This window comes from Salmo trutta, chromosome 9, assembly GCF_901001165.1.
Source record: "Salmo trutta chromosome 9, fSalTru1.1, whole genome shotgun sequence".
Taxonomy (NCBI): Eukaryota; Metazoa; Chordata; class Actinopteri; order Salmoniformes; family Salmonidae; genus Salmo; species Salmo trutta.
Window position 1 is genome coordinate 36,355,052 of NC_042965.1, and position 24,382 is coordinate 36,379,433.

General features: G+C 43.2%; 1 protein-coding gene across 1 annotated transcript in view; it reads left to right on the plus strand.

Moving 5' to 3' along the window:
- The first annotated feature begins 417 nt into the window (after positions 1 to 417).
- Positions 418 to 24,382, plus strand: part of LOC115199662 (collagen alpha-1(XXVII) chain B) — a 98,760-nt gene continuing 74,795 nt past the window's right edge. The window contains exons 1-4 of the mRNA XM_029761971.1: positions 418 to 949; positions 4,006 to 4,076; positions 8,192 to 9,591; positions 18,501 to 18,554. Of these exons, the coding sequence (XP_029617831.1) occupies positions 897 to 949; positions 4,006 to 4,076; positions 8,192 to 9,591; positions 18,501 to 18,554 (1,578 nt within the window). The 5' untranslated portion in view covers positions 418 to 896. The remainder of the gene's footprint in view (positions 950 to 4,005; positions 4,077 to 8,191; positions 9,592 to 18,500; positions 18,555 to 24,382) is intronic.

Consider the following 24,382-nt stretch of genomic DNA (forward strand, 5'->3'; position numbering starts at 1 on the left):
GTTTGTGTGTTGTGTTTGTGTGTGCCTATGTAGTGTAGGCTATGTGTGTGGGTTTTGTGTGCAAGTGTCAGTGTGCAGGGTAAACAAACAACCCATCTATCTGTCTACAGTCTAGACCTGTCACCTGGCCCAGAAAAGAACTGCACTGCTGTAGGTTACTCATACACAATCACAGTCTCTGAAGAGGTCTAGGGCTGTATTAGACGATACAGTAATACATCTCATGTGAGTTTCACAATGCAGTGAAGTGCACGCATGGTCTTCTACCACTACATCAATCCCATGTATTATTATTACTTACTTACTATGACCATGCAAGGTGCAATTTGAGAAGGTTTTGCTTTCCGAGCAAGCAAGACACACCTTCCAATGAAACGTCTTCTTTACACCATACATGTGTGTTACATTTGTTTCCTGCTTCAATGTCAGCTGAGGGCGACAGAGGGAGGTGTGTGTTTCTCCGAGTCCCGAGCGAAGAATTCACTCACTCAGTCCACGATATCTTGCATATTAGAAACGTCGGCGTAGGCTACAAGGCGGTCGTCATCGGTTCCACGGTGGGGCTTGTATGAGTGTGCAGAGAGATTAGACTTCTCCCGCAGATTGTGACATCCACCGGTTGTGGGTTGTTTGCCTCGCGCTAAAACACACCGATGGAGCTTTTCAAGTTAGATCGAGGTTTGTTCTATGTCATGATCTCCTGAAGGAAGATAACGGAACGACTCTGAGAAAAGAGGAAGCCACTTTATAATGATCTATTGATCTATTATCCCCGGTGCATTTTTGGTTCCCTGTCAAAGTTGTAAAGGATCAGCTGGAATGGAAATAATTCGCGAATGTCTCCTGCCACGTCTGGACCGTTGTAAAAAGTCTCAAGAAAGAATGAAGTAACCGCTATGGAGCCGGACAATGCCCCGTACTCCAAACTCAAAACAGCTGGAGTCTGGGGGTGAGTACACTTATCCAAACAAATAGCTCTCCCTTTCATCTCTTCTGTAGACTGATAATGATTTAACTTGCTTGTGAGCATCTGTTCATCTCCAGTAGGACATTGCATTTCCATACATTCCAGAAGAAACCCATGTTTATTTTATTGAGAGCACACAAGAATACATACAAAGTGGGAAACATGTCGGTGTCAATGAATGAATTATCCATGTTACGTGATCCCAATGTGTAGACTAATATTTTGCCTTACCATTTTCATGTTGTATTTGTCAGCTATGAAATAATAGTCTTATCTATGAGAGTACCCCAGGGAATAAGGCCTAGGCCTATTTTAGGGGAGTTGTGTGCCTGTGCAGAGGACTTGCAGAAACATTGGCAGAGGAAACTTGAATAGCCTGTGAAAAGTGCTGGATTCCAGTAGAGCTGGTGTCTATTTACTATTTATAATTCGGGTATTATTAGATAGTTATTAATGATAGCAATAACACATTTTGGATTTCAGACAGTGCATTGCAATGTGTTAGTAAAATACAAGTTCCAATGAAAAACATTTAGTTTAAAAAAAGTAAGCGTTTCCCTTTTATAAACTCTGGTGAAGTTAAAAGTTGCACTCTCTGCTGCTTATGCAGCTGTGCACTGCTGCAGTGCCAGATGAATGCTGTGGGAGTGATTGTTGGGATTGGGGTTAGATTTAGAGAGAGGAGGAGGGATCCTATTATTCCCTCCCCTCCTTTTCCACTCCTCTTCTTTCCTACATCTCACAGTTCTCATTGGCTAGTTCGATAAGTGGGTGGGGAATACACTATTCATAAAAAAAGTTGCATCATATTACATTCAATCTAGTTGTGTTCACAACTCAAGTAGCTTAACGTAGCAGGCGCCGAGCGGCTTGTCTATCTTTCTGGTATGGATGAGAGAGAAAAAAGCTGCTGGGGAAGGTTCTCTTCTACACTGTCCATACAATCCAGTAAATGTGGAGGAGGAGTTAAGATGGACTGTCGGTTTGTTAATTTCCGAAAGCGGAAGTTGCGTCACAGACTCTCTTTCGATTTCCCATGAAAACCAGATGCATCCAGTTGTAGCCGACCCGCTGAAATTGCGCTAATTAAAAAACAATGCAGTGCATTATGGGATTCCACTTCACTCTGAAGCCGGCAGTGTTGCTGGCTTGGCCAAAGTGGTTATTGGAGGGTCTAATGACCCCTTACACCCTCAATCATTTTCACTCCCTCAGTTTTGGGACACTTTTGCATATGGCGGAGGCGCGCACGAACGTGCAAATAGAGGGGCGAGGGGAAGGGGAAGGGGGTCGTTTGGGATTCAGCCAGTGTCTCCCTCCCTCCCTTCTTGGCTGCCTGGCTGGACTTTTCAGGCCTGCAGGTCATTGCGAGGCCTTATTCTGTAAGAGGAAACCCCACAGAAGTCAATGAGTTTAACAGATTGTGGACAAGCTGCTGTGCCGTAACCACAAACTTACTGTAAGGCACTCTCATCCAGCTAAAATATTCATTGCTGCTGCCTTGTAAATTCTTTATTTTATTTTTATTTCACCATTATTTAACCAGGTAGGCCAGTTTAGAACAATTTCTCATTTACAACTGCGACCTGGCCAAGATAAAGCAAAAGCAGTGTGACACAAACAACAACACAGAGTTACACATGGAATAAACAAACGTACATTCAATAACACAATAGGGGGAGAAAATATATATTCAGTGTGTGCAAATGAGGTAAGATTAGGGAGGTAAGGCAATAAATAGGCCATAGTGGTGAAGTAATTACAATTCAGCAATTAAACACTGGAGTGATAGATGTGCAGAAGATGAATGTGCAAGTAGAGATACTGGGGTGCAAAGGAGCAAAAAAAAAGAAATAACAATATGGGGATGAGGTAGTTGGATGGGCTGTTTACAGATGGGCTATGTACAGGTGCAGTGATCTGTGAGCTGCTCTGACAGCTGATGCTTAAAGTTAGTGAGGGAGATATGAGTCTCCAGCTTCAGTGATTTTTGTAGTTCGTTCCAGTCATTGGCAGCAGAGAACTGGAAGGAAAGGCGGCCAAGGAGGAATAGGCTTTGGGGGTGACCAGTGAAATATACCTGCTGGAGCGCGTGCTATGGGTGGGTGCTGCTATGGTGACCAGTGAACTGAGATAAGGCGGGGCTTTACCTAGCAAAGACTTATAGATGACCTGGAGCCAGTGGGTTTGGCGATGAATATGAAGCGAGGGCCAGCCGACGAGAGCATACAGGTCTGCATTGCTGGTGAAACCAAATACAGGCCTAACATTTTTACACGTTACATGTGTTAAAACACTTATCCAAACTGACATCCAGGCTGAAAACTACTCAGGGATAATCCCAGTACATCGTTGAGACTCATTCTTTGGCCTCATCTACTTTCAATATCTTCAGTTTAACGTAGTCATGGTAACTACCACAAAACACACTCACAGGATAACATAAGCCCGTTTATGTATGTGAAGTCACTATCTGACCTGGAAGTGCTGACTGATGGTTTACTGCATTGGTTTCCTGTGTTGAGTTCCTTAGTGTTGATGTTTCCAGATGTTTGTCTCCCTCTGCTCTTGTAAATGAAGGACTTTTTATTTTATTTTTTCCACTCTCATTGTCTCCTTGATTTCTAAGAACCATTGGTGGGTGTAATGCAAGTGTTTGGAGGGCCTACTCAGAGGCAGTCTGAGGGGGAGCCACCTAGCCCCCCTAAGATCATCTGAAAGCAGTACTGATGCTGCTGCCTCAATGGGTTACTGTGCATAAGATCTGACCACTCAGGACAATGACATTATACATTGTTTAATACTTAGAAACAAAAAATGATATGAGTGTAAAAATAACCTTATACAACCCCAGTTATGTGTGTGTGTCTGTGTGTGTCTGTGTGTGTGTGTGTGTGTGTGTGTGTGTGTGTGTGTGTGTCTGTGTGTGTGTGTGTGTGTGTGTGCAAGTGTGTGTGTGTGCAGCTGTTTGTGTGTGTGTGCAGCTGTGTGTGTGCAGGTGTGTGTCTGTATGACCATGTTCTTTCTCTACCCCACAGGAGAGCTCTGATACTCTGGACTATTCTCTATAGTACCTGCTTTGTGGGACTAACACAAGCACACCCTGAAGGTGAGGTTTCATTATCTCATTCTGGAGTAAGAATTCATGTATATACAAATGTGTTTATCTCTTATTGGATACCAATCTAGACCAAATGGGTACTGCTAAGTAGACACACACACACAGCTTACACACAGTTTACACACACACACACACACACACACACACACACACACACACACACACACACACACACACACACACACACACACACACACACACACACACACACACACACACACACACACACACACAGCCTAAAATGTATGATTTAATATACAGGGGTGAAAGGTGGATTGTAAATTACATCATATCTTCTGATGTGGAAGTGGAGATGTGATGGAGATAAATCTCTCTGTTCTATTTCAATGGTGGGAGATGAAGCTTCTACTGGGATTATCCGGAATCTTCTGATATCCCTCAGAATTTGGGATTCTCTCAAACAATACTGCGCACCCCCCTCCACTGTCTCTGATGAGACGGCTGCATTTATTGTGCAAGTCTGCCAAGATTTTCTAAAAGAGGACATCTGTGGAGATCTGGATGTACTTTAACCTGTAATAGGGTTTTCTCTGTGCCACTTCCTCTAGCAAACCCACTATTATGTTATTACATTTCATCACATATCTACTTACTGCACTTTCAGAATGAAAACCAGATCATTTTAAACTACAGTATCATGGGACATTCTGCTGATGAAGGAAGTTTTTGTTTATGTCTTCAAGTTCAGCTTCAGTTCTTTCCATGTGTAGGGGGTCTGTCCAGTGATCGTGCCTTCCCTGCCTACCACTTGCCTGAACATATCAGCCTCACAAATGGCACCCTATTCCCTATATAGTGCACCACTTTTGACCAGAGCCTTATAGGTACTTGTCAAAAGTTGTGCTCTAAATAAGGAACAGGGTGTGATTTGGGACGCAGGCATAATATACAGCCTGCAAACCCAACTCCTTCCCTTATAACATGACTGATGTCCCAACAGCCTTTGAGAATCATAGCTGCAGAGAGAGTGTCTGTACTGTTGTGTAATTCGTCCTCTCTATAGTAGCACTGTACCCTTTAAGGTTCTAGATAGCACCTTTTTTTCTGAGTGTAGCCTAGCTGGTGCAGGGAGCTGGTTCATGATGCTGATTCAGCCTTTGTGGGCCTCAATCAGTATGGTGCAACCACTGTCCCTGGTGGTACCCAGATGGCTTACTACAGCATGGTGCAACCACTGTCCCTGGTGGTACCCAGATGGCTTACTACAGCATGGTGCAAACACTGTCCCTGGTGGTACCCAGATGGCTTACTACAGCATGGTGCAAACACTGTCCCTGGTGGTACCAAGATGGCTTACTACAGCATGGTGCAACCACTGTCCCTGGTGGTACCCATATGGCTTACTACAGCATGGTGCAACCACTGTCCCTGGTGGTACCCAGATGGCTTACTACAGCATGGTGCAACCACTGTCCCTGGTGGTACCAAGATGTGCAACCACTGTCCCTGGTGGTACCCAGATGGCTTACTACAGCATGGTGCAACCACTGTCCCTGGTGGTACCAAGATGGCTTACTACAGCATGGTGCAAACACTGTCCCTGGTGGTACCAAGATGGCTATCTACAGCATGGTGCAAACACTGTCCCTGGTGGTACCAATATGGCTTACTACAGCATGGTGCAACCACTGTCCCTGGTGGTACCAAGATGGCTTACTACAGCATGGTGCAAACACTGTCCCTGGTGGTACCAAGATGGCTTACTACAGCATGGTGCAAACACTGTCCCTGGTGGTACCAAGATGGCTATCTACAGCATGGTGCAAACACTGTCCCTGGTGGTACCAATATGGCTTACTACAGCATGGTGCAAACACTGTTCCTGGTGGTACCAAGATGGCTTACTACAGCATGGTGCAAACACTGTCCCTGGTGGTACCAAGATGGCTTACTACAGCATGGTGCAAACACTGTCCCTGGTGGTACCAAGATGGCTTACTACAGCATGGTGCAAACACTGTCCCTGGTGGTACCAAGATGGCTTACTACAGCATGGTGCAACCACTGTCCCTGGTGGTACCAAGATGGCTTACTACAGCATGGTGCAAACACTGTCCCTGGTGGTACCAAGATGGCTTACTACAGCATGGTGCAAACACTGTCCCTGGTGGTACCAAGATGGCTTACTACAGCATGGTGCAAACACTGTCCCTGGTGGTACCAAGATGGCTTACTACAGCATGGTGCAAACACTGTCCCTGATGATACCTATTTAAAAGCAAGTGTAACGTTGTAACAAGTGTTGAAGGTTTTGCTACAACAACTCATCTGATTTATTCGATTTTCCTTCTGGACCATTTGATCTCCTGTAAGTAAAGCTGCTTTCTTAAAGCTGAATGTCTTTCTTACCAGTTTCACAAATATGTAGAATGTAGAGCACTTCCTGTAGAGCACTTTCTGTAGAGCACTTCCTGTAGAGCTCTACCTGTCCTGGTTTGGGGGCCAGGGTCTGATATATGTACTCATTTGAAATTTGAGCATCTTAAAACATTTATGCAGTCACTAACACTAAGCACAAAACACTATAAGTTCAACTGGCATATGGTTACAAAAATTATCTATAATCTCTATTCCTTCCCATGAGATTGTAATTAAAACCTGTAACATCAAGGCTACTGTAAAGTTTCCACAATACAATAACCGCTTAATCCTGGCCTCCTGTCTCAGTCAGTTCCAGTCATTTTTACACCGTACTCAGCAGAACACATTGTTCCTTTCCAGACAAAGGAAAGGGAGGTTTTCTGTCTGCTCTGTAGATCTGCAGATATCCTTCATTGTTAAAAACCACCATCACTGTCCTCTCTCCAGGGAGCTGTTGAGCTTCTGTTTCAAGAGGTTTTTCTAACCAAGACTGACATAATAGCTACATAATCTGTGGGCCATTGGTGGAGTTGGACGTTGATGCACAGCCCCAGTGGAGATCGCTGGCTATCTCTTTATGAGCGGTTTTTGCCACAGGATTTCCACATTTTAGTCAGGGAGCTGCTCGGGCTTGCAGTGTTTCATTTATTTGGTTATATAAAAAAATTGAATTAAATTCTAATGAAGAAATCAAATCAGTTAATTCGATTTTGCATAGCTACTCATCCACTGCCACGTTAAAAGGTGAAACGGGCCAACAAAGAGTGTTCTCAGGGCAGATCTTCCGGTTTTGACTAGCAGAAGTGACTTTTCGTAGCAGGTTAAGAGAACTAACGCAGCAGGTTAGGATAATTAAGGTGGCAGGTTAGGAAAAGCGTTAGGGTTAGCTAAAATGCTAAAATTGTCCAAGACGCATCTCAAACATATCTAGCTACAAGCAGGCCTTCCCTGAGAACTGTCTTGGTTTCCACTAATGCGATGCTGAAATGTCTGTGATCAACTCTTGTGACCCCTGCTCTTTTAGTTGTTGTAGGTCACACATTCAAAGCATTGGCACAAAGCCTGAAATCACATTGTAAATATATCCCACATGTATGCATAAACAGTTGTTGCTGGTAAGACCTTGGATGAACTGATCTTGATACTTGACTACGAGGAACACTGTCTTTGAGACTTCAGTCTGTATCAGAAATCTATTCCCCCCACCTATTTTAGTGAATGAGTGATGTCTGATATCAGAAAATCAATCGTTCGCAATGAATCGCAGTTTCACTGTCTCATCTTGATGTCATGATTGATGGAATATATTGCCAACGTTTGACTTTGACAACGTCTAAATGCCACTACTGAATTAAACCAAACACATTATGTAAATTCAGTAACTCAGAAGAGACTCTTTGTCTGAGAGAAATCCTGGAAAGATGGCTGAACGCCTGGAACATGTCCTAGTTTATAACAAGATCTCCTCTGTGAAGTCGACATCACTAGAACTCAATCTGTAGTGAGAGGAGACAGAAAAAGGCAAACATCAACATAAATATGATGTCACTTTGCTGTCACATCACACCTCTAAATACAACCTGTAATCTGAGATCATCTGGAAGATGTCTATACACATCCTGATGTTGAGTCTTTGTGCTGAAACTTGATTTTTCACATCTTCTAAATGAGCTATGTTCGTGTGATCTGCCTAATAGTGTGTTTCTTCTGCTCCTCTGTAGATGTGGACGTTCTACAGCAGCTGGGGCTTACAGGGACGAGGACTGGAGGAGGTGCATCGTCCACAGGGGCCCGCTTCGCACCCCATGGGGTCATCCCCTTTAAGTCTGGGGTCATCCTCACCCAACGGGCCCGGGTCCAGGCCCCACTGTCGTCTGTCCTACCCCCTGCCTCCTACCCCACCACCAACCTGTCTCTGATCGTCAGCCTGTGCTCCCACCGCGTCAACAGCGCCTTCCTCTTCACTGTCCTGTCCAAGAGGAGGAGACTGCAGCTGGGGGTCCAGTTCATCCTGGGGAAGGTGCTGGTCTACGTGGGCCAGAGGGACTTGGTCAGTTTCGATTATGACGTTCACAACGGCCAGTGGCATAACCTGGCCCTGGACATCCGAGGCCAGAGGGTCTCGTTATATACTTCTTGTGGGAAGACTAGTGTACATGCAGATCTGCATTCTAAAAAAGAGGAGGCCCTGGATCCCGAGGGCTCTTTCCTCTTGGGTAAGATGGCCCAGAACTCGGTGCAGTTTGAGGGCGCCATTTGCCAGTTTGATATTTACCCCTCTGCCAAGGCAGCTCATAACTATTGTAAGTACATTAAGAAACAGTGCAGGGAGGCCGACAACTACAGGCCCGTAAATCTCCCATCCCTGCTACCTCTGGTCCCCTCAGACCCAAACCTTACTGTCGCCCTCCTCACCCATGTAATGCTGACTGAAATACCCAGGAAGGCCCCCAGCCCTAATCTGACCTTGACTGAGGACAGAACCAGGACTAAGCTTGTGGTCCCAACTAACCGCCCCATAGTGGCGCCGACCCTCTCTGTGCGTAAGAGTTTTGTGACACCAAAGCCTGGAGCTATGTCCCTGTCTCGTCCTGTGACTGTCGCCCCGACAACGGCCAGGCCGGGATTAAAGCGCCCTTTAGTGGCCACGACCCAAACTGTTACTGTACCCCTCAGGACCAGCAAAACACAAACATCCCCAAGGCCAACGTCCCATGGCGACAGTTTAGCTAAAAAGAGCACAGCAGTGGAACCAGGTGTTAAAACCCAGAAACCCACGGGGAGCAGTTTGGCTGCTGCACCACTTCTTTCCACCACCACAACGCCACCAAAGAAGAAGCCAGACCACCAAACCATGGCAGCATCCAAACAAGGCTCTTCTTCTTCTGCTTCTTCTTCAAACACCTCTGTCCTCTTCGTACAAAGGAAGCAGCTGACCGCTCTGGCTGCACAGAAACCTGATCCCAGAGTGACCAATGTGGAGGCTGTCAAACACACCTCGTTTATCCCTGTCACTCCGCCTGCCACAGATGGCTTCCAAACCTGGGACCTGGAACCCACCCAGTTCTCATTGCTGGCTGGGCCGGGACCACCTGGACTAAAGGGAGAACCAGGACCCACGGTAAGAACATGTTTTTTAAATAGAGGTGTGTGTGTGCGCAGCGGTCTAAGGCACTGCATCTCATTGCAAGAGGCATCACTAGAGTCCCTGGTCCGAATCCAGGCTGTATCACATTGTGATTGGGAGGCCCATAGGGCGGCACACAATTGTCCCAGCGTTGTCCGGGTTTGGTCGGGGTAGGCTGTCATTGTAAATAAGAATTTGTTCTTAACAGACTTTCCTAGTTAAATAAAGGCTAAAACAAAATATATATATATTTTAAAACATGCCTGGCATGCGTGGCAGCAGCAGCCTGATGCCTTTGAACACCTGATAGCCATATTTCACACTGAGCTCTGTTCTGTACTGTTCTAATCCCTCCTCCGCCCATGGTGTTAAACAAGCAGGGAGCCTGATGCTAAGTCGCTCTGTTGGTGAAGGGGTGGTTGGCTGTTGGGGATAGGTTCATCCAATTTATAAGCCCCTGACATGAAGTGCCCCCCCCCACCAAGCCCTGGCTGTGTGTCTTATAAAGCCAGAAAGGCACTGACTGAGAAAAGTGTCTGTGCAAGCTTTTATTGGGAATTACAAGGCTTAGAAGTGTCACTTTTACTTGTAAACTGCCCTTCAGTTGTGCATCTGTTCAGTTTACATAACATATTGCAGAGGCTCCATCTTTCACTTTCAGTTTTTTGATTCTATCTTGTGTTTTAGTAGGAGCTCACTAAAACGTTACCTTCTCTATAGCCTGCTCGCTGTGCCCCCCTCCCCCAAAGTATGAAAGGCTGGCGGGTCGGTGCTAGCTACCGGTGCTTGCTTGCAAATGTGAGATTTCCTTTTTAGCGTGATAGGTAGAAATAGCCAGGCCAACAGAAGGGCCCTGCCAGCTAGGGGTCTGTGTGTCTGAGCTGAGGGCCTGACGCCGGGGCGAGAGATTCCTCCCAGGAGGAAAAATGTAGACCTTTAGAGCAGGATCAGAGGTCATGGTGGATAAAATGACTCGGAACATTTAACCGTTTTAGGAAGTGGGGCCTAATTAGAAGTGACAGGAATGCTTGACCTGATAATCATAATTCAATTTACAGCGAAATGGATTTGTTGAGTATGTGATTTGTCAGATGAAGATTCTCTGTACATTTTGTTGAGTTAGTTCAAACCTGTGGTGTAATTTTAAAACGTGTGCTTCAATGTTTTTGGGTTGAAGTGAAGACGTCTCGTCTTGTGAAAGCGATGAAAATGATACATGGATTCCCAGAGGACAAACTCACATTGTAATGAGAAATGTTATGAAGTCAGATGTTTGAACAACTTTGAAAACTATAACAAGCATGACTGTACAGCTCCTAACAGACCATTGATAGCTCATAGCATATAGGTAATTTGATTTTTTTGTAACCTTGGAATGTTATGGTGCTCAGGTAGGATGGCAGGGCTTGAGGCTGTACTTGTTTTTAAAGATCTCATGAAATGGGAGTAATTGGTCTTTTCTGACACTCTTGGCCTCGGACATGTGTCCCCGTGTCACAGACTATTTCAGCTGTTTTCATGTGTTTTGTGGTGTCACTCTTCTCACAATGTTGTATGTTGATGTACTTGATAATAATACTTGCTTGTGCTGTTAAGGCAATGTCTGCCCTTGACCCTGTCCAAAGTTAAATCAAATACTGATCTCAGATCTTTTTTTGTCAGAAATTTCAGAACATACTTTGTTGTCAAAGTATGACATAGTTTATAGTTTTAATATAATGGCCTTTGTTTGTTATATTGAGGACATTATGCAGGCCCTGCTGTGAGGCAATTCACTGGTCTGGGGTACAGATGATGGTTACCCACATTTTCCATTGTTAACTGAAGCCCAGAGAGCCCCAGCGTTAGGTCATACTTGACCGAACAGAGCAGCGTTGGCAATTCTTTCCGCTCGTACTTCTGCAGTGAGGGAATCCACACGGCTATGTACGTCATAGCCGCTTAAAGGTGGGAGAAACATGTTTATTGGAGAGCTAGCCTACAATTGATGCTGGGCTGGATTCGCTTCATGCTTGGTCAAGGCTGACGTTGCCAGGATATAGGCCTAGTCTGCATCCCATGACGTTACCAGGATATAGGCCTAGTCTGCATCCCATGACGTTACCAGGATATAGGCCTAGTCTGCATCCCATGACGTTACCAGGATATAGGCCTAGTCTGCACCCCATGACGTTGCCAGGATATAGGCCTAGTCTGCATCCCATGACGTTACCAGGATATAGGCCTAGTCTGCATCCCATGACGTTGCCAGGATATAGGCCTAGTCTGCATCCCATGACGTTACCAGGATATAGGCCTAGTCTGCATCCCATGACGTTGCCAGGATATAGGCCTAGTCTGCATCCCATGACGTTACCAGGATATAGGCCTAGTCTGCATCCCATGACGTTACCAGGATATAGGCCTAGTCTGCATCCCAAATGGCCAAAATTAGTGCACTCTGTAGAGAATAGGGTACCATTGGGAGACAGGCATAGTTTGTCTCCTGCCTGGCATGATAATGTGTTAGAATGCCTTTCAAGTTCCACTGCTATGTAACACCGTTCTATCATCCAAGGTTTGCAGCAGCTAGAATAACTCACTCATTCAGAACCAAGAATTCCACAACTACAATTTGTTTCTATTCCTGTCAGTAGAATTGGAGACTAGACGTTCTTTGTAGCAGCGCAATTCTACAAATTGACTGGGATTTAGATAGAACTATTGGCAAGCTTTGTTTTGAGGGTTTGTGGCAGCCGGTCTGACTATTGGAATCTTCAAACACTGTTGAACTCCACTGCAGTGCAAGCTTGGCATCTGTCAGGTTACACATGTCCTGGCATAGCCCACACTGGTCTCTATCTTCAAGCTGTCAGTCTCATTTCAATTGTGGACCACACCAAAGCATAAACAGTCTTCTTACAGCACTGGTTTCCAGTTAAATAAGCAACACACTGAGAATTGGTCTCCTCAATTTGTACTTACAGTAGGCTTGCTCGATAAAGACGTGTTTCTCTAGCTGTGTAAAGTAGTCTTGGTAGTAGTCTTGTGGTTCATTTCCACCATCAGGCTTAGCTCCGGTGTTTGGCCCAAAAATGTTGGCTTTTGTGTTTTCACCTTCAAGGTCTGGACAAAAACAAATTGGTAGTTAAAGACTTAGTAGGGTAGTTAAAGTGTCCAGATAGAAACAATTGTTTTATGACCATCAGGATTTATATACAGTATCCACTATTAAGTTCCTACTGTATGTTAACAAAACCATAGATCTTACTGTATGTTAACAAAACCATAGATCCTACTGTATGTTAGCAAAACCATAGATCCTACTGTATGTTAACAAAACCATAGATCCTACTGTATGTTAACAAAACCATAGATCTTACTCTTAAGTTAACAAAACGTAGTTCCTACTGTATCTTAACTAAACCATAGATCCTAATATATGTTAACAAAACCATAGATCCTACTATATGTTAACAAAACCATAGATCCTACTGTATGTTAACAAAACCATAGTTCCTACTGTATGTTAACAAAACCATAGATCCTACTATATGTTAACAAAACCATAGATCCTACTGTATGTTAACAAAACCATAGATCTTACTATATGTTAACAAAACCATCGATCCTACTGTATGTTAACAAAACCATAGATCCGACTATATGTTAACAAAACCATAGTTCCTACTGTATGTTAACAAAACCATAGATCCTACTGTACGTTAACAAAACCATAGTTCCTACTATATGTTAACAAAACCATAGATCCTACTGTATGTTAACAAAACCATAGATCCTACTGTATGTTAACAAAACCATAGATCCTACTGTATGTTAACAAAACCATAGATCCTACTGTATGTTAACAAAACCATAGATCCTACTGTATGTTAACAAAACCATAGATCCTACTGTATGTTAACAAAACCATAGATCCTACTGTATGTTAACAAAACCATAGATCCTACTGTATGTTAACAAAACCATAGATCCTACTGTATGTTAACAAAACCATAGATCCTACTGTATGTTAACAAAACCATAGATCCTACTGTATGTTAACAAAACCATAGATCCTACTGTATGTTAACAAAACCATAGATCCTACTGTATGTTAACAAAACCATAGATCCTACTGTATGTTAACAAAACCATAGATCCTACTGTATGTTAACAAAACCATAGATCCTACTGTATGTTAACAAAACCATAGATCCTACTATATGTTAAAACCTGTTGGGGATACCCCTTCCCGTTCGGATCCCGTTAACGGGATTGCTTGACAAGATACAACGCGCGAAATTCAAAACAGAATAAATCGAATAATTTAAATTTCTCAAACAATCAACTATCTTACACCCTTTGAAAGATAAACATCTCCTTAATCTAACCACGTTGTCCGATTTCAAAAAGGCTTTACGGCGAAAGCATAAAGTTAGATTATGTTAGGACAGTACATTGAAAATAGCTGTGTGTAATGTTTTGTCAATGCAAAGACAGGCGTCACCAAAAGCAGAAAACCAGCTAAAATGATGCACTAACCTTTGACAATCTTCATCAGATGACACTCCTAGGACATTATGTTAGAAAATACATGCATTTTTTGTTCTATCAAGTTCATATTTATATCCAAAAACAGCATTTTACAGTGGCGGTGAAATTCAGAAAATATTTTCCCTCAAATGCTGCCAGTGAATCAGTGCTACAATTTACAAAATTACTATTCGAAAACATTGGTAAATTATAATATTGTCATTCAAAGAATTATAGATTAACATCTCGTGAATGCAACCGCATTGCCAGATTTAAAAATAACTTTACTGGGAAATCACACTTTGCAATAAACGAGGTGCTATGCTAAGAAAAATAGGCTAGGCGATACATGTTAGCGTCATCTTGGAACCATCTAAAATCAAATATACTATTGTAAATATTCACTTACCTTTGATTATCTTCATCAGAAGGCACTTCCAGGAATCCCAGGTCCACAAAAATTGTAGTTTTGTTCAAAAAAGTTAATAATTTATGTCCCAATAGCTCCTTCTTGTTAGCGCGTTCTGTAGGCTACTCAAAATGTACCAAAGCCCGCGGGACTTGTCGCCACGAAAGAGCAAAAAAAATTATATTTACGTTCGTTCAAACATGTCAAACGTTGAATCAGAACTTCAATAATATTCAAGGCGGACGATTGCATTGTCTTATAAAACGTTTCGGAAAGAAAGGGTCCCCACACGCATGCGCGTCATAGTAGACATGGCCATCCGCCTATGACCAACTTTCCAGGCCTCTCGTTCGGTCAGTTTTTACAGGAGAACACTCAAACCACTTTCTAAAGACTGTTGACATCTAGTGGAAGCCTTGGGAAGTGAAAAATGAATCCTAACTCACTGTGTCTTTCAATGGCAAAGGTTTGAAGTGATTCCACACATCAGATTTCCACTTCCTGTTAGGATTTGTCTCAGGGTTTTGACTGCCATATGAGTTCTGTTATACTCACAGACACCATTCAAACAGTTTTAGAAACTTTAGAGGGGTTTCTTTCCAAATCTACTAATTATATGCATATTCTCGTTTCTGGGCAAGAGTAGTAAACAGTTTAAATCGGGTACGTTTTTTATCCGGCCGTGCAAATACTGCCCCCTATCCCCAACAAGTTTTAACAAAACCATAGATCCTACTATATGTTAACAAAACCATAGATCCTACTATATGTTAACAAAACCATAGATCCTACTGTATGTTAACAAAACCATAGATCCTACTATATGTTAACAAAACCATAGATCCTACTGTATGTTAACAAAACCATAGATCCTACTGTATGTTAACAAAACCATAGATCCTACTATATGTTAACAAAACCATAGATCCTACTGTATGTTAACAAAACCATAGATCCTACTGTATGTTAACAAAACCATAGATCCTACTGTATGTTAACAAAACCGTAGATCCTACTGTATGTTAACAAAACCATAGATCCTACTGTATGTTAACAAAACCATAGATCCTACTATATGTTAAGAAAACCATAGATCCTACTGTATGTTAACAAAACCGTAGTTCCTACTGTATGTTAACAAAACCTTAGATCCTACTGTATGTTAACAAACTGTTTTGTAAATAACATACAGTAGGAAATACGTAGTTCCTACTGTACAGTGCCTTGCAAAAGTATTCATCCCCTTTGGTGTTTTTCCAATTTTGTTATAATAGACATACACAAAATAGTCCAAATTGCTGAAGTGAAATTAAAAAAGAACTTCTTTCAAAAAAATCTAAAAAATAAAAACGGAAAAAGTACATATGTATTCATTTGCACATGTATTCATCACGCATATGTATTCACCCCCTTTGCTATGAAGCCCCTAAATAAGATCTGGTGCAACCAATTACCTTCAGAAGTCACATAATTAGTTAAATAATGTCCACCTGGGTGCAATCTAAGTGTCACATGATCTGTAACATGATCTCAGTATATATACACCTGTTCTGAAAGGCCCCAGAGTCTGCAACACCACTAAGCAAGGGGCACCACCAAGCAAGCGGCATCATGAAGACCAAGGATCTCTCCAAACAGGTCAGGGACAAATTTGTGAAGAAGTACAGATCAGGGTTGGGTTATAAAAAAATAGCAGAAACTTAGAACATCCCACGGAGCACCATTAAATCCATTATTAAAAAATGGAAAGAATATGGCACCACAACAAACCTGCCAAGAGAGGGCCGCCCACCAAAACTCACGGACCAGGCAAGGAGGGCATTAACCAGAGAGGCAACAAAGAGACCAGAGATAACCCCGAAGGAGCTGCAAAGCTCCAAAGTGGAGATTGGAGTATCTGTCCATAGGACCACTTTAAGCCGTACACTCCACAGAGCTGGGTTTATGGAAGAGTGTCCAGAAAAAATCCATTGCTTAAAGAAAAAAATGAGCAAACACGTTTGGTCTTCGCCAAAAGGCATGTGGGAGACTCCCCAAACATATGGAAGAAGGTACTCTGGTCAGATGAGACTAAAATGTAGCTTTTTGGCCATCAAGGAAAATGCTATGTCTGGTGCAAACCCAACACTTCTCATCACCCCGAGAACACCATCCCCACAGTGAAGCATGGTGGTGGCAGCATCATGCTGTGGGGATGTTTTTCATCGGCAGAGACTGGGAAACTGGTCAGAATTGAAGGAATGATGGATGGTGCTAAATACATGGAAATTCTTGAGGGAAACCTGTTTCAGTCTTCCAGAGATTTGAGGCTGGGACAGAGGTTCATCTTCCGTCAGGACAATGACCCTAAGGATACTGCTTAAGCAACACTTGAGTGGTTAAGAGGAAACATTTAAATGTCTTGGAATGGCCAAGTCAAAGCCCAGACCTCTATCCAATTGAGAATCTGTGGTATGACTTAAAGATTGCTGTACACCAGCGGAACCCATCCAACTTGAAGGAGCTGGAGCAGTTTTTCCTTGAAGAATCGTCAAAAATCCCAGTGGCTAGATGTGCCAAGCTTATAGAGACACCCTAAGAGACTTATAGCTGTAATTGCTGCAGAAGGTGGCTCTACAAAGTATTGACTTTGGGGGGTTGAAAAGTTATGCATGCTCAAGTTTTCATTTTTTTTGTCTTATTTCTTGTTTGTTTCACAAAAAAATATTTTGCATCTTCAAAGTGGTAGGCATGTTGTGTAAATCCAATGATACAAACCCCCCAAAAAATCTATTTTAATTCCAGGCAACAAAATATCAAGCCACAGTATGTTAACAAACTGTAGATCCTAGTTTATGTTAAAAAAAACATAGTTCCTACTGTATGTTAACGAACTGTAGTTCCTACTATATGTTAACAAAACCGTAGTTCGTACTGCATGTTAACAAAACCATAGTTCCTACTGTATGTTAACAAAACCATAGATCCTACTGTATGTTAACAAAACCATAGATCCTACTGTATGTTAACAAAACCATAGATCCTACTGTATGTTAACAAAACCATAGATCCTACTGTATGTTAACAAAACCATAGATCCTACTGTATGTTAACAAAACCATAGATCCTACTGTATGTTCCTACGTAGTTCTCAAGATGTTTTTCATTTACTCTTTCCTGTCTTGTCATTGTGTTTTATGAGCCTGGTGGAAAAGTAGAAATGAGATCAAAACCTAAAACCTAACATTTCCAAACCTAACTAAGGGTCTGCTCTCTGCTTGGGTTTGCAGACTCTGACCCCTCATTAGCAATGACCTTTGATAGCTGAGCTAATCCATGTGTGTAATTGGTTTAAAGCTAGCTGATGCCCGTAATTAACAAGAGTGGCTGTGTTTGGAACCGACCAACGCAGGCCCCGGTCCACAGTCCAGGCCGCCCTGCCAGCACAGTGACTCACACTTCCACATCCAAGCACTGGAGTGGTTTTGGAATTGGAATAATATTGGTTTCAGTGGGAGTGAGCCGTAGCTGGCTTAACAATACGCTCTCAACCACACTGCCAACATTTAAACCCAAGACCTAACAAAGGAGGTTCGCTAGCGCTGATCCAAGTTGAAACTAAGCTGTGTTGAATGTAACAGGCTATGCTTGGAGAATGGCAGGGAAAAGAACGAAGCCTTGTTTCGAATATACAGCTCCTGAAAATGACTTTGGATCCAGCCGAGTATAACCGTGCTGGGTGGATTGATAGGTGTTTTACTGCCAGTGTAATGAGGGCAGTTAGCTCAGCTAGTGATGACATGCCACTATGTGGATTGTATGTTACATTTCCAACTCTCAAACTCTTCCAAGTACCAACTCTTCCATGGAACTGTATCTCATTCAAGTTCTGTTCTCACACGTGGCTTCCTTCAATCAATTCAATCCACTTCCTGTACACAGTCTGTTAGTGCTCTTACTCACTTCCTGCTTTATTGACATATTTTTTCCCCCCTTCTAGGGACTTCAAGGACCTCCTGGGAAGCCAGGGACGCCGGGAAAGAGGGGGCCTCGGGTGAGTTTCTCCTGGTTGTGTTCCTGTTCCTCTTGGAGTACACTAAAACAGTAATTCTTAAACAGGGGGCCCCTGGAAAGAAAGAGCTTTCTTTTTTTTAAGGGTTTCAGTGGACCTCAAAAAACCCTGGCACTAAAACCAATAACAAGCTTCATAAAAACCCTCCATAAAAACTCTTCCTATCCAGAGTCACATCCATCATCCATCCTTTACGTTATGCTCTGGGGAGCCAGCTGTCCCTTGTCTGGTCCATTGTACTGTCTATATTCCAAAACCAATACATTAAAGGGAGACTTTAGGATTTTGGCAACATTTTTATGTCCAGTATGAAGGAAGTTAGAGTTAGTTTCACGATCCAATGCCAACTAGCATTAGCGCAATGACTAGAAGTCTATGGTATCTTCTATAGCGCAATGACTGGAAGTCTATTGTGTTTGCTAGCATGCTAGCAGATACCATGGACTTCCAGTCATTGTGCTAACGCTAGTAAGCATTTGCGCTAGCTCTAGTTAGCAACTTCCTTCAAACTGCACACAGAGACATAAAAATGGTATCCATGAGTTCATCTGACTCTGGTGATGTAGATAAAGCGCCTCATTGCCAAAATCCCATAGTATCCCTTTAAGATAACACCGTTAGTAGTGTCTTAATACAGAGGGGTTTATAGAGAATTATGATAAAGCTCTCAATAACATCTCTGGATTATGGAGCATTATTCACCCTAGGTTCAGTTTCCTTTGGCTCTGACCACACTGTGTTTGTCTGCTGCCAAGGTACGCCTCTAAAGCTGGAAAGCAAACAGCTGTAAGACTATGATAGTCAGTGGAGCCGAAGGCAAATTAGTGAGTGAAACCTACATTCATTAAGGGAAACACACACGGTCTTCATTGTATGGGGTATATACAGGAGCAATTCAGGTGTTAAAGAATGAATATGTTATGTAAAATTTAGAAACAACTCTGGATTAGTTAGATTAAGTAGCATACTATTGGGTATTTATATACCTCTAGTGCTTGTGGAATAGGCACCGGCTGGAATGCGGTTTTAACCAATCAGCATTCAGGATTAGACCCACCTGTTGTATAATTTCACTTGGCCTCTATGTTAGGCTACTTCTATTTGTATGAATGCTTCCAGTGTATTAGTGCTCTAAATTAAATAGTTCACCATTGCCATGCGGCTCCATACTCAGTCAGTGTCTCTGGCCTTAGTAAAATGAGCAGCACTTTATATGAGTTAGAATATGCTCATGTTGTGAATAATAGAACAAAACAAAGACATGTTATGTTTCTCTGAATATGTATGTTGTTGTTGTTGTGTTTAAACTCCCTGTGGCCTCTCTTAGGGCCATGGTTTGGTCTGTAGAGCAGCTGTAACAACCTTTGAACATAGGACCTATGTAATCCATGTCATTTTAAAATTGATGTTTATTAGACTTTACTCAGTAGGAAGCAAGCCTGAATCCCTCCACCGAGATATCTAAGGATTTATCAATGGATCAGGAGTGGCTCTTTTAGATTAGAGCATCAGAACATATTGTTTCTTTCCCACGATGATAATGGAATCCTCTCTTCCATTTTTCAGCTTTTCAGGGATTTTCAGCATTACTGTTTTACAAAAACAGATATGTTCCTAATGAATGTCAAGATAATACATATGTGTGAAGGATGGAGTGCAGGAAGTCAGCAAGAAACAGTCAACTGGTCAGTTTACTGCCTGTTCAGCGATCCTGTGCAGACTGAGTTCTCTAGGTAGTGTGTGTGACTGTACGTGTGTTTGCGTAGGTATGTGCGCATGTGTGTGTTTGCCTGCATACGTGTGTGTGTTTCAGCTACCAGCCGTAGTCTATGAGACTGTGCTACATTCTGGAGGCTGGAGGCTAGAGGCTGGGGGCTAGAGGCCGGGGGCTGGAGGCCAGGGGCTGGTCTGGGTCCTCAGAGGGGTAGGCTGTGGGAACCCAATCTCTTTAACTGAAGAAAGAGAGCTTTGTCCCCGTCTTATTAAAGGCATTTAAGAGCCAGACTGGAGCTCACTACCAGCTCCCGCCAGTACACTACCTTCAAGCCGTTCATTCATGATCAAGAGCCTGAGACCCGGATTGCCAGACAACTCACTCCAATTCACTGTGGATTGAATGATTCCTGAGTGACTTGGTGGTGCAGTATCTTGTACTGTATTGGGTTAATCTTAACGCCTCGATCACACCGACAGCGTCATTGCATTTTGGTACACCAGAAGTACATTCATTTCCAATGGAACGCTGTGTTTGCCTTGCAGCATTGCGCTGCAGAAGCAGTTGCAGTGCGTTCTGTGTGGTGCGTACGTTGGATTTATCAAACGTATTCATCAAATTGTATGCATAGACGGCTTGACAGAAATGGTAGCAGGTGAATGTTGAACTTTTGATGCTGCACACCATTTTACACTATGATGCTGTAGGTGTTATCTAGGCATCAATAGGAGACTAAGTGAAAATGGAACTTAAGTGGAAGTTAGAATTTGCCCCCAAGACTGTATGATGTCTAAAAGAAGTGGTTGAGCTGCTGCCTGCCTGTCAGCTGGATATGGATAGCTCTGCTCTCTGGGTCGTGGCTCAGCAAACATCAACACACGGGGGAACATTTTCATTCTTCTAATGTTGACAAAGACATGAGAAACTGTTTAAACAGTGCAATGACAGTATACTAAACACAGCTTATTTTCTGTGACCTTCATGAACCTTTACAAATGACCTTGGTGGCTCTGGATGGTGAATACTGATTTAATGAAACCTGTTTACAGGGGACTGACGCAATAGTGAAACCTAACCTTTAGAAGCCATTGAACTCATTTGACCTGTCACCTTTGACACAGATATGTGAGGTGTAATCGTGAGTCGTCTAGACGTATAGCCATCCCCCATTCATAATTACAGCTCAGATACTGCAGTAAAGGGTTGGTGACGGTCGGTGCTGTGCGAACGTGAGCTACCTCACTAACGCTAACAGCCCGCTTCTCTTGACAGAGAGGTGTCATGTCTGACTGTGGGCAGCCTGTCTCAACTCAACTCTTCCTTCACCTCTTCCTCTTCAGACACGTGAGAGCCTCACACCAGCGTTCCTCAGCTCAGTCGTCAAGCCTGCGGGCGGCTAGCCGGCTAGCACTCAAAGAAAGCCGTGCCTGCCTGAGGAAGATATCACCCAGCTCTGCAGGGAGGCATGGTGCCTGGTGCCTGAGCCGCCGTCAAAGGAGCCTTTGTGTTGTGGGGAACTGACCCTCAGCACAGTGTAGGCAGCAGGGAAGGTGTGAAGGTGCTGTAGTGTGCAGTTCAGTAGATTGCAGTGCAGTATACTCTTAGAAAAAAATATTTTTCGGCTGTCCCCGTAGGAGAAACCTTTTAGGTTGCAGGTAGAATTATTTTGGGTTCCATGTAGAACCCTCTGTGGAAAGGGTAGTGGCACTGAGGAGGAAATCAAGATGAATGTTCTTGGTTGAATGTGCCAGGGTCCAAATAAGGACTCTGCTGTTTTCCAAGGGGAGCTGCCTGTCACTGGTTCTGACAGAAGGCTGATGCAGGTCGATTATAGGGCCATTCAGCACTGCACTGGCATTTCCATTCACTGTTTTGGGTATTGTTTATCTGACCTGGGTTCAAATACATATGTATTTGAGTATCTGGTATTTAATTGGAGTATTTTTGAATGCACAGTCCAAAACAAGTATTTTTATTTGAGTATTTGAATGCTTATTTGTAAAAAAACAAATAGTCTGCAAATTGTATTTCAAATACTCAAATATACTGACTCAAATACAGTCCCATGAATTTATCCCAGGTGTTTGAAAATAGTATTTGAAATACGTATTTGAAAATACTGTCAAATACTTTCCAAGTGTATTTCCAAATACACTATATATACAAATGTGGACACCCCACATTTTGTGGATTCGGCTATTTCAACTACACAGCCATGTAATCTCCATACACAAACATTAGCAGTAGAATGGCCTTACTGGCCTCAGTGACTTTCAACGTGGCACCGTCACAGGATGCCACCTTTCCAACAAGTCAGTTTGTAAAATTTCTACCCTGCTAGAGCTTCCCCGGTCAACTGTAAGTGCTGTTATGTGAAGTGGAAACTTATCGGAGCAACAATAGCTCAGCCACGAAGCGGTAGGCCACACAAGCTCATAGAATGGGACCTCCAAGTGCTGAAGCGCGTAGTTTGTAAAAATTGCCTGTCCTCAGCATCACTCGCTACCGAGTTCCAAACTGCCTCTGGAAGCAACAACAGTAAAATAACTGTTCGTTGGGAGCTTCATGAAATGGGTTTCCATGGCCAAGGAGCCGCACACAAGCTTAAGATCACCATGCGCAATGCCAAGCATCGGCTGGAGCGGTGTAACGCTCGCCGCCAAACGTGTTCTCTGGGGAGATGAATCACAGGTTCACCATCTGGCAGTCCGACGGACGAATCTGGGTTTGACGGATGCCAGGAGAACGCTACCTGCCGACTGCATAGTGCCAACTGTAAAGTGTGGTGAAGGAGGAATAATGGTTCGGGCTAGGCCCCTTATTTCCTGTGGAGGGAAATCTTAACGTTACAGCACACAATGACATTCTAGACCATTCTGTGCTTCCAACTTTGTGGCAACAGTTTGGGGAAGGCCATTTCCTGTTTCAGCATGACAATGCCCCTGTACACAAAGTGAGGTCCATACAGAAATGGTTTGTCGAGATCGATGTGGAAGAACTTGACTGGCCTGCACAGAGCCCAGGCCTAATCATCCAATATCAGTACCCGACCTCACTAATGCTCTTGTGGCTGAATGGAAGCAAGTCCCCGCAGCAATGTTCCAACATTTAGTGGAAAGCCTTCCCAGAATGTGTGTTATAATAGCAAAGGGGGGGACCAACCCATGATTTTGGAATGAGATTTTCGACAAGTAGGCATCCACATACTTTTTGTTGTGTAGTGTACATTAAAATACTAAACTACTTGTCTTTTCAAGTAAAATATATCTGAATACCTAGTTCGAATGTATGTAAAAGTATTTTAGATATTTTAAATAGTATTTTAAATCCAGGTCTGTGTTTATACAGTACAACAGTACACATATATTTTCCTCCAAAGATAAATCAATGACCGCAATATTAAGTTAACTGTATTTAACAGTTTCATTATGTTACTTCCTTGATGTCATTTCATGTGAAATACATACAGAATGTACATACTCACCCATTTGCTTTCTACATACTCATGTCGTAGAGCACATTACAGCTCTGAGAAGTCTGTTATCTGACTTCAAGTCATCTGGATCCAAGCGTCATGTCTCTCTCTGGTCCGTTTAACCTCAGAGTGTGTTAGAATGTCTGTTCTGGATTAATGGGCTGTAAAGACAGTAGCACGTGTCACCCCTGTAAAAGTTGTTGGCCCACATCATAAACCTGGTCCCAGCTCTCCCCCTGTGACACAGCTGCCCCTTCATCCACAGGCAGGCCCAGACCCTAGGCCCAGACCCCAGACCCATGCCTGGATCTCAGGGGGAGAGAGAGCCGTGTGTGTGTGTGTGTGTGTGCATGTGTGTGTTTTACGAATGAGCTATTGTGTGCCAGGCATGAGCTTATGTGAGTGTGTGTGCACATACACACCTAGGGCAGATTTCTTTCCTTGTGTACAAGCCAAAGGCCTCTTTTTACAGGGATCAGTGGGGATACTATCAGGGCTCAGGGGAGAAGAGAGGGTTACTCCTCCCATGTCAGGCCACACACTGAAAGGCTGAAGGATAAACTGAGTAATGCTCCTCCTGTCTCCATAGGGGAATATCTCTCTATCTTCCCATCACCTGCT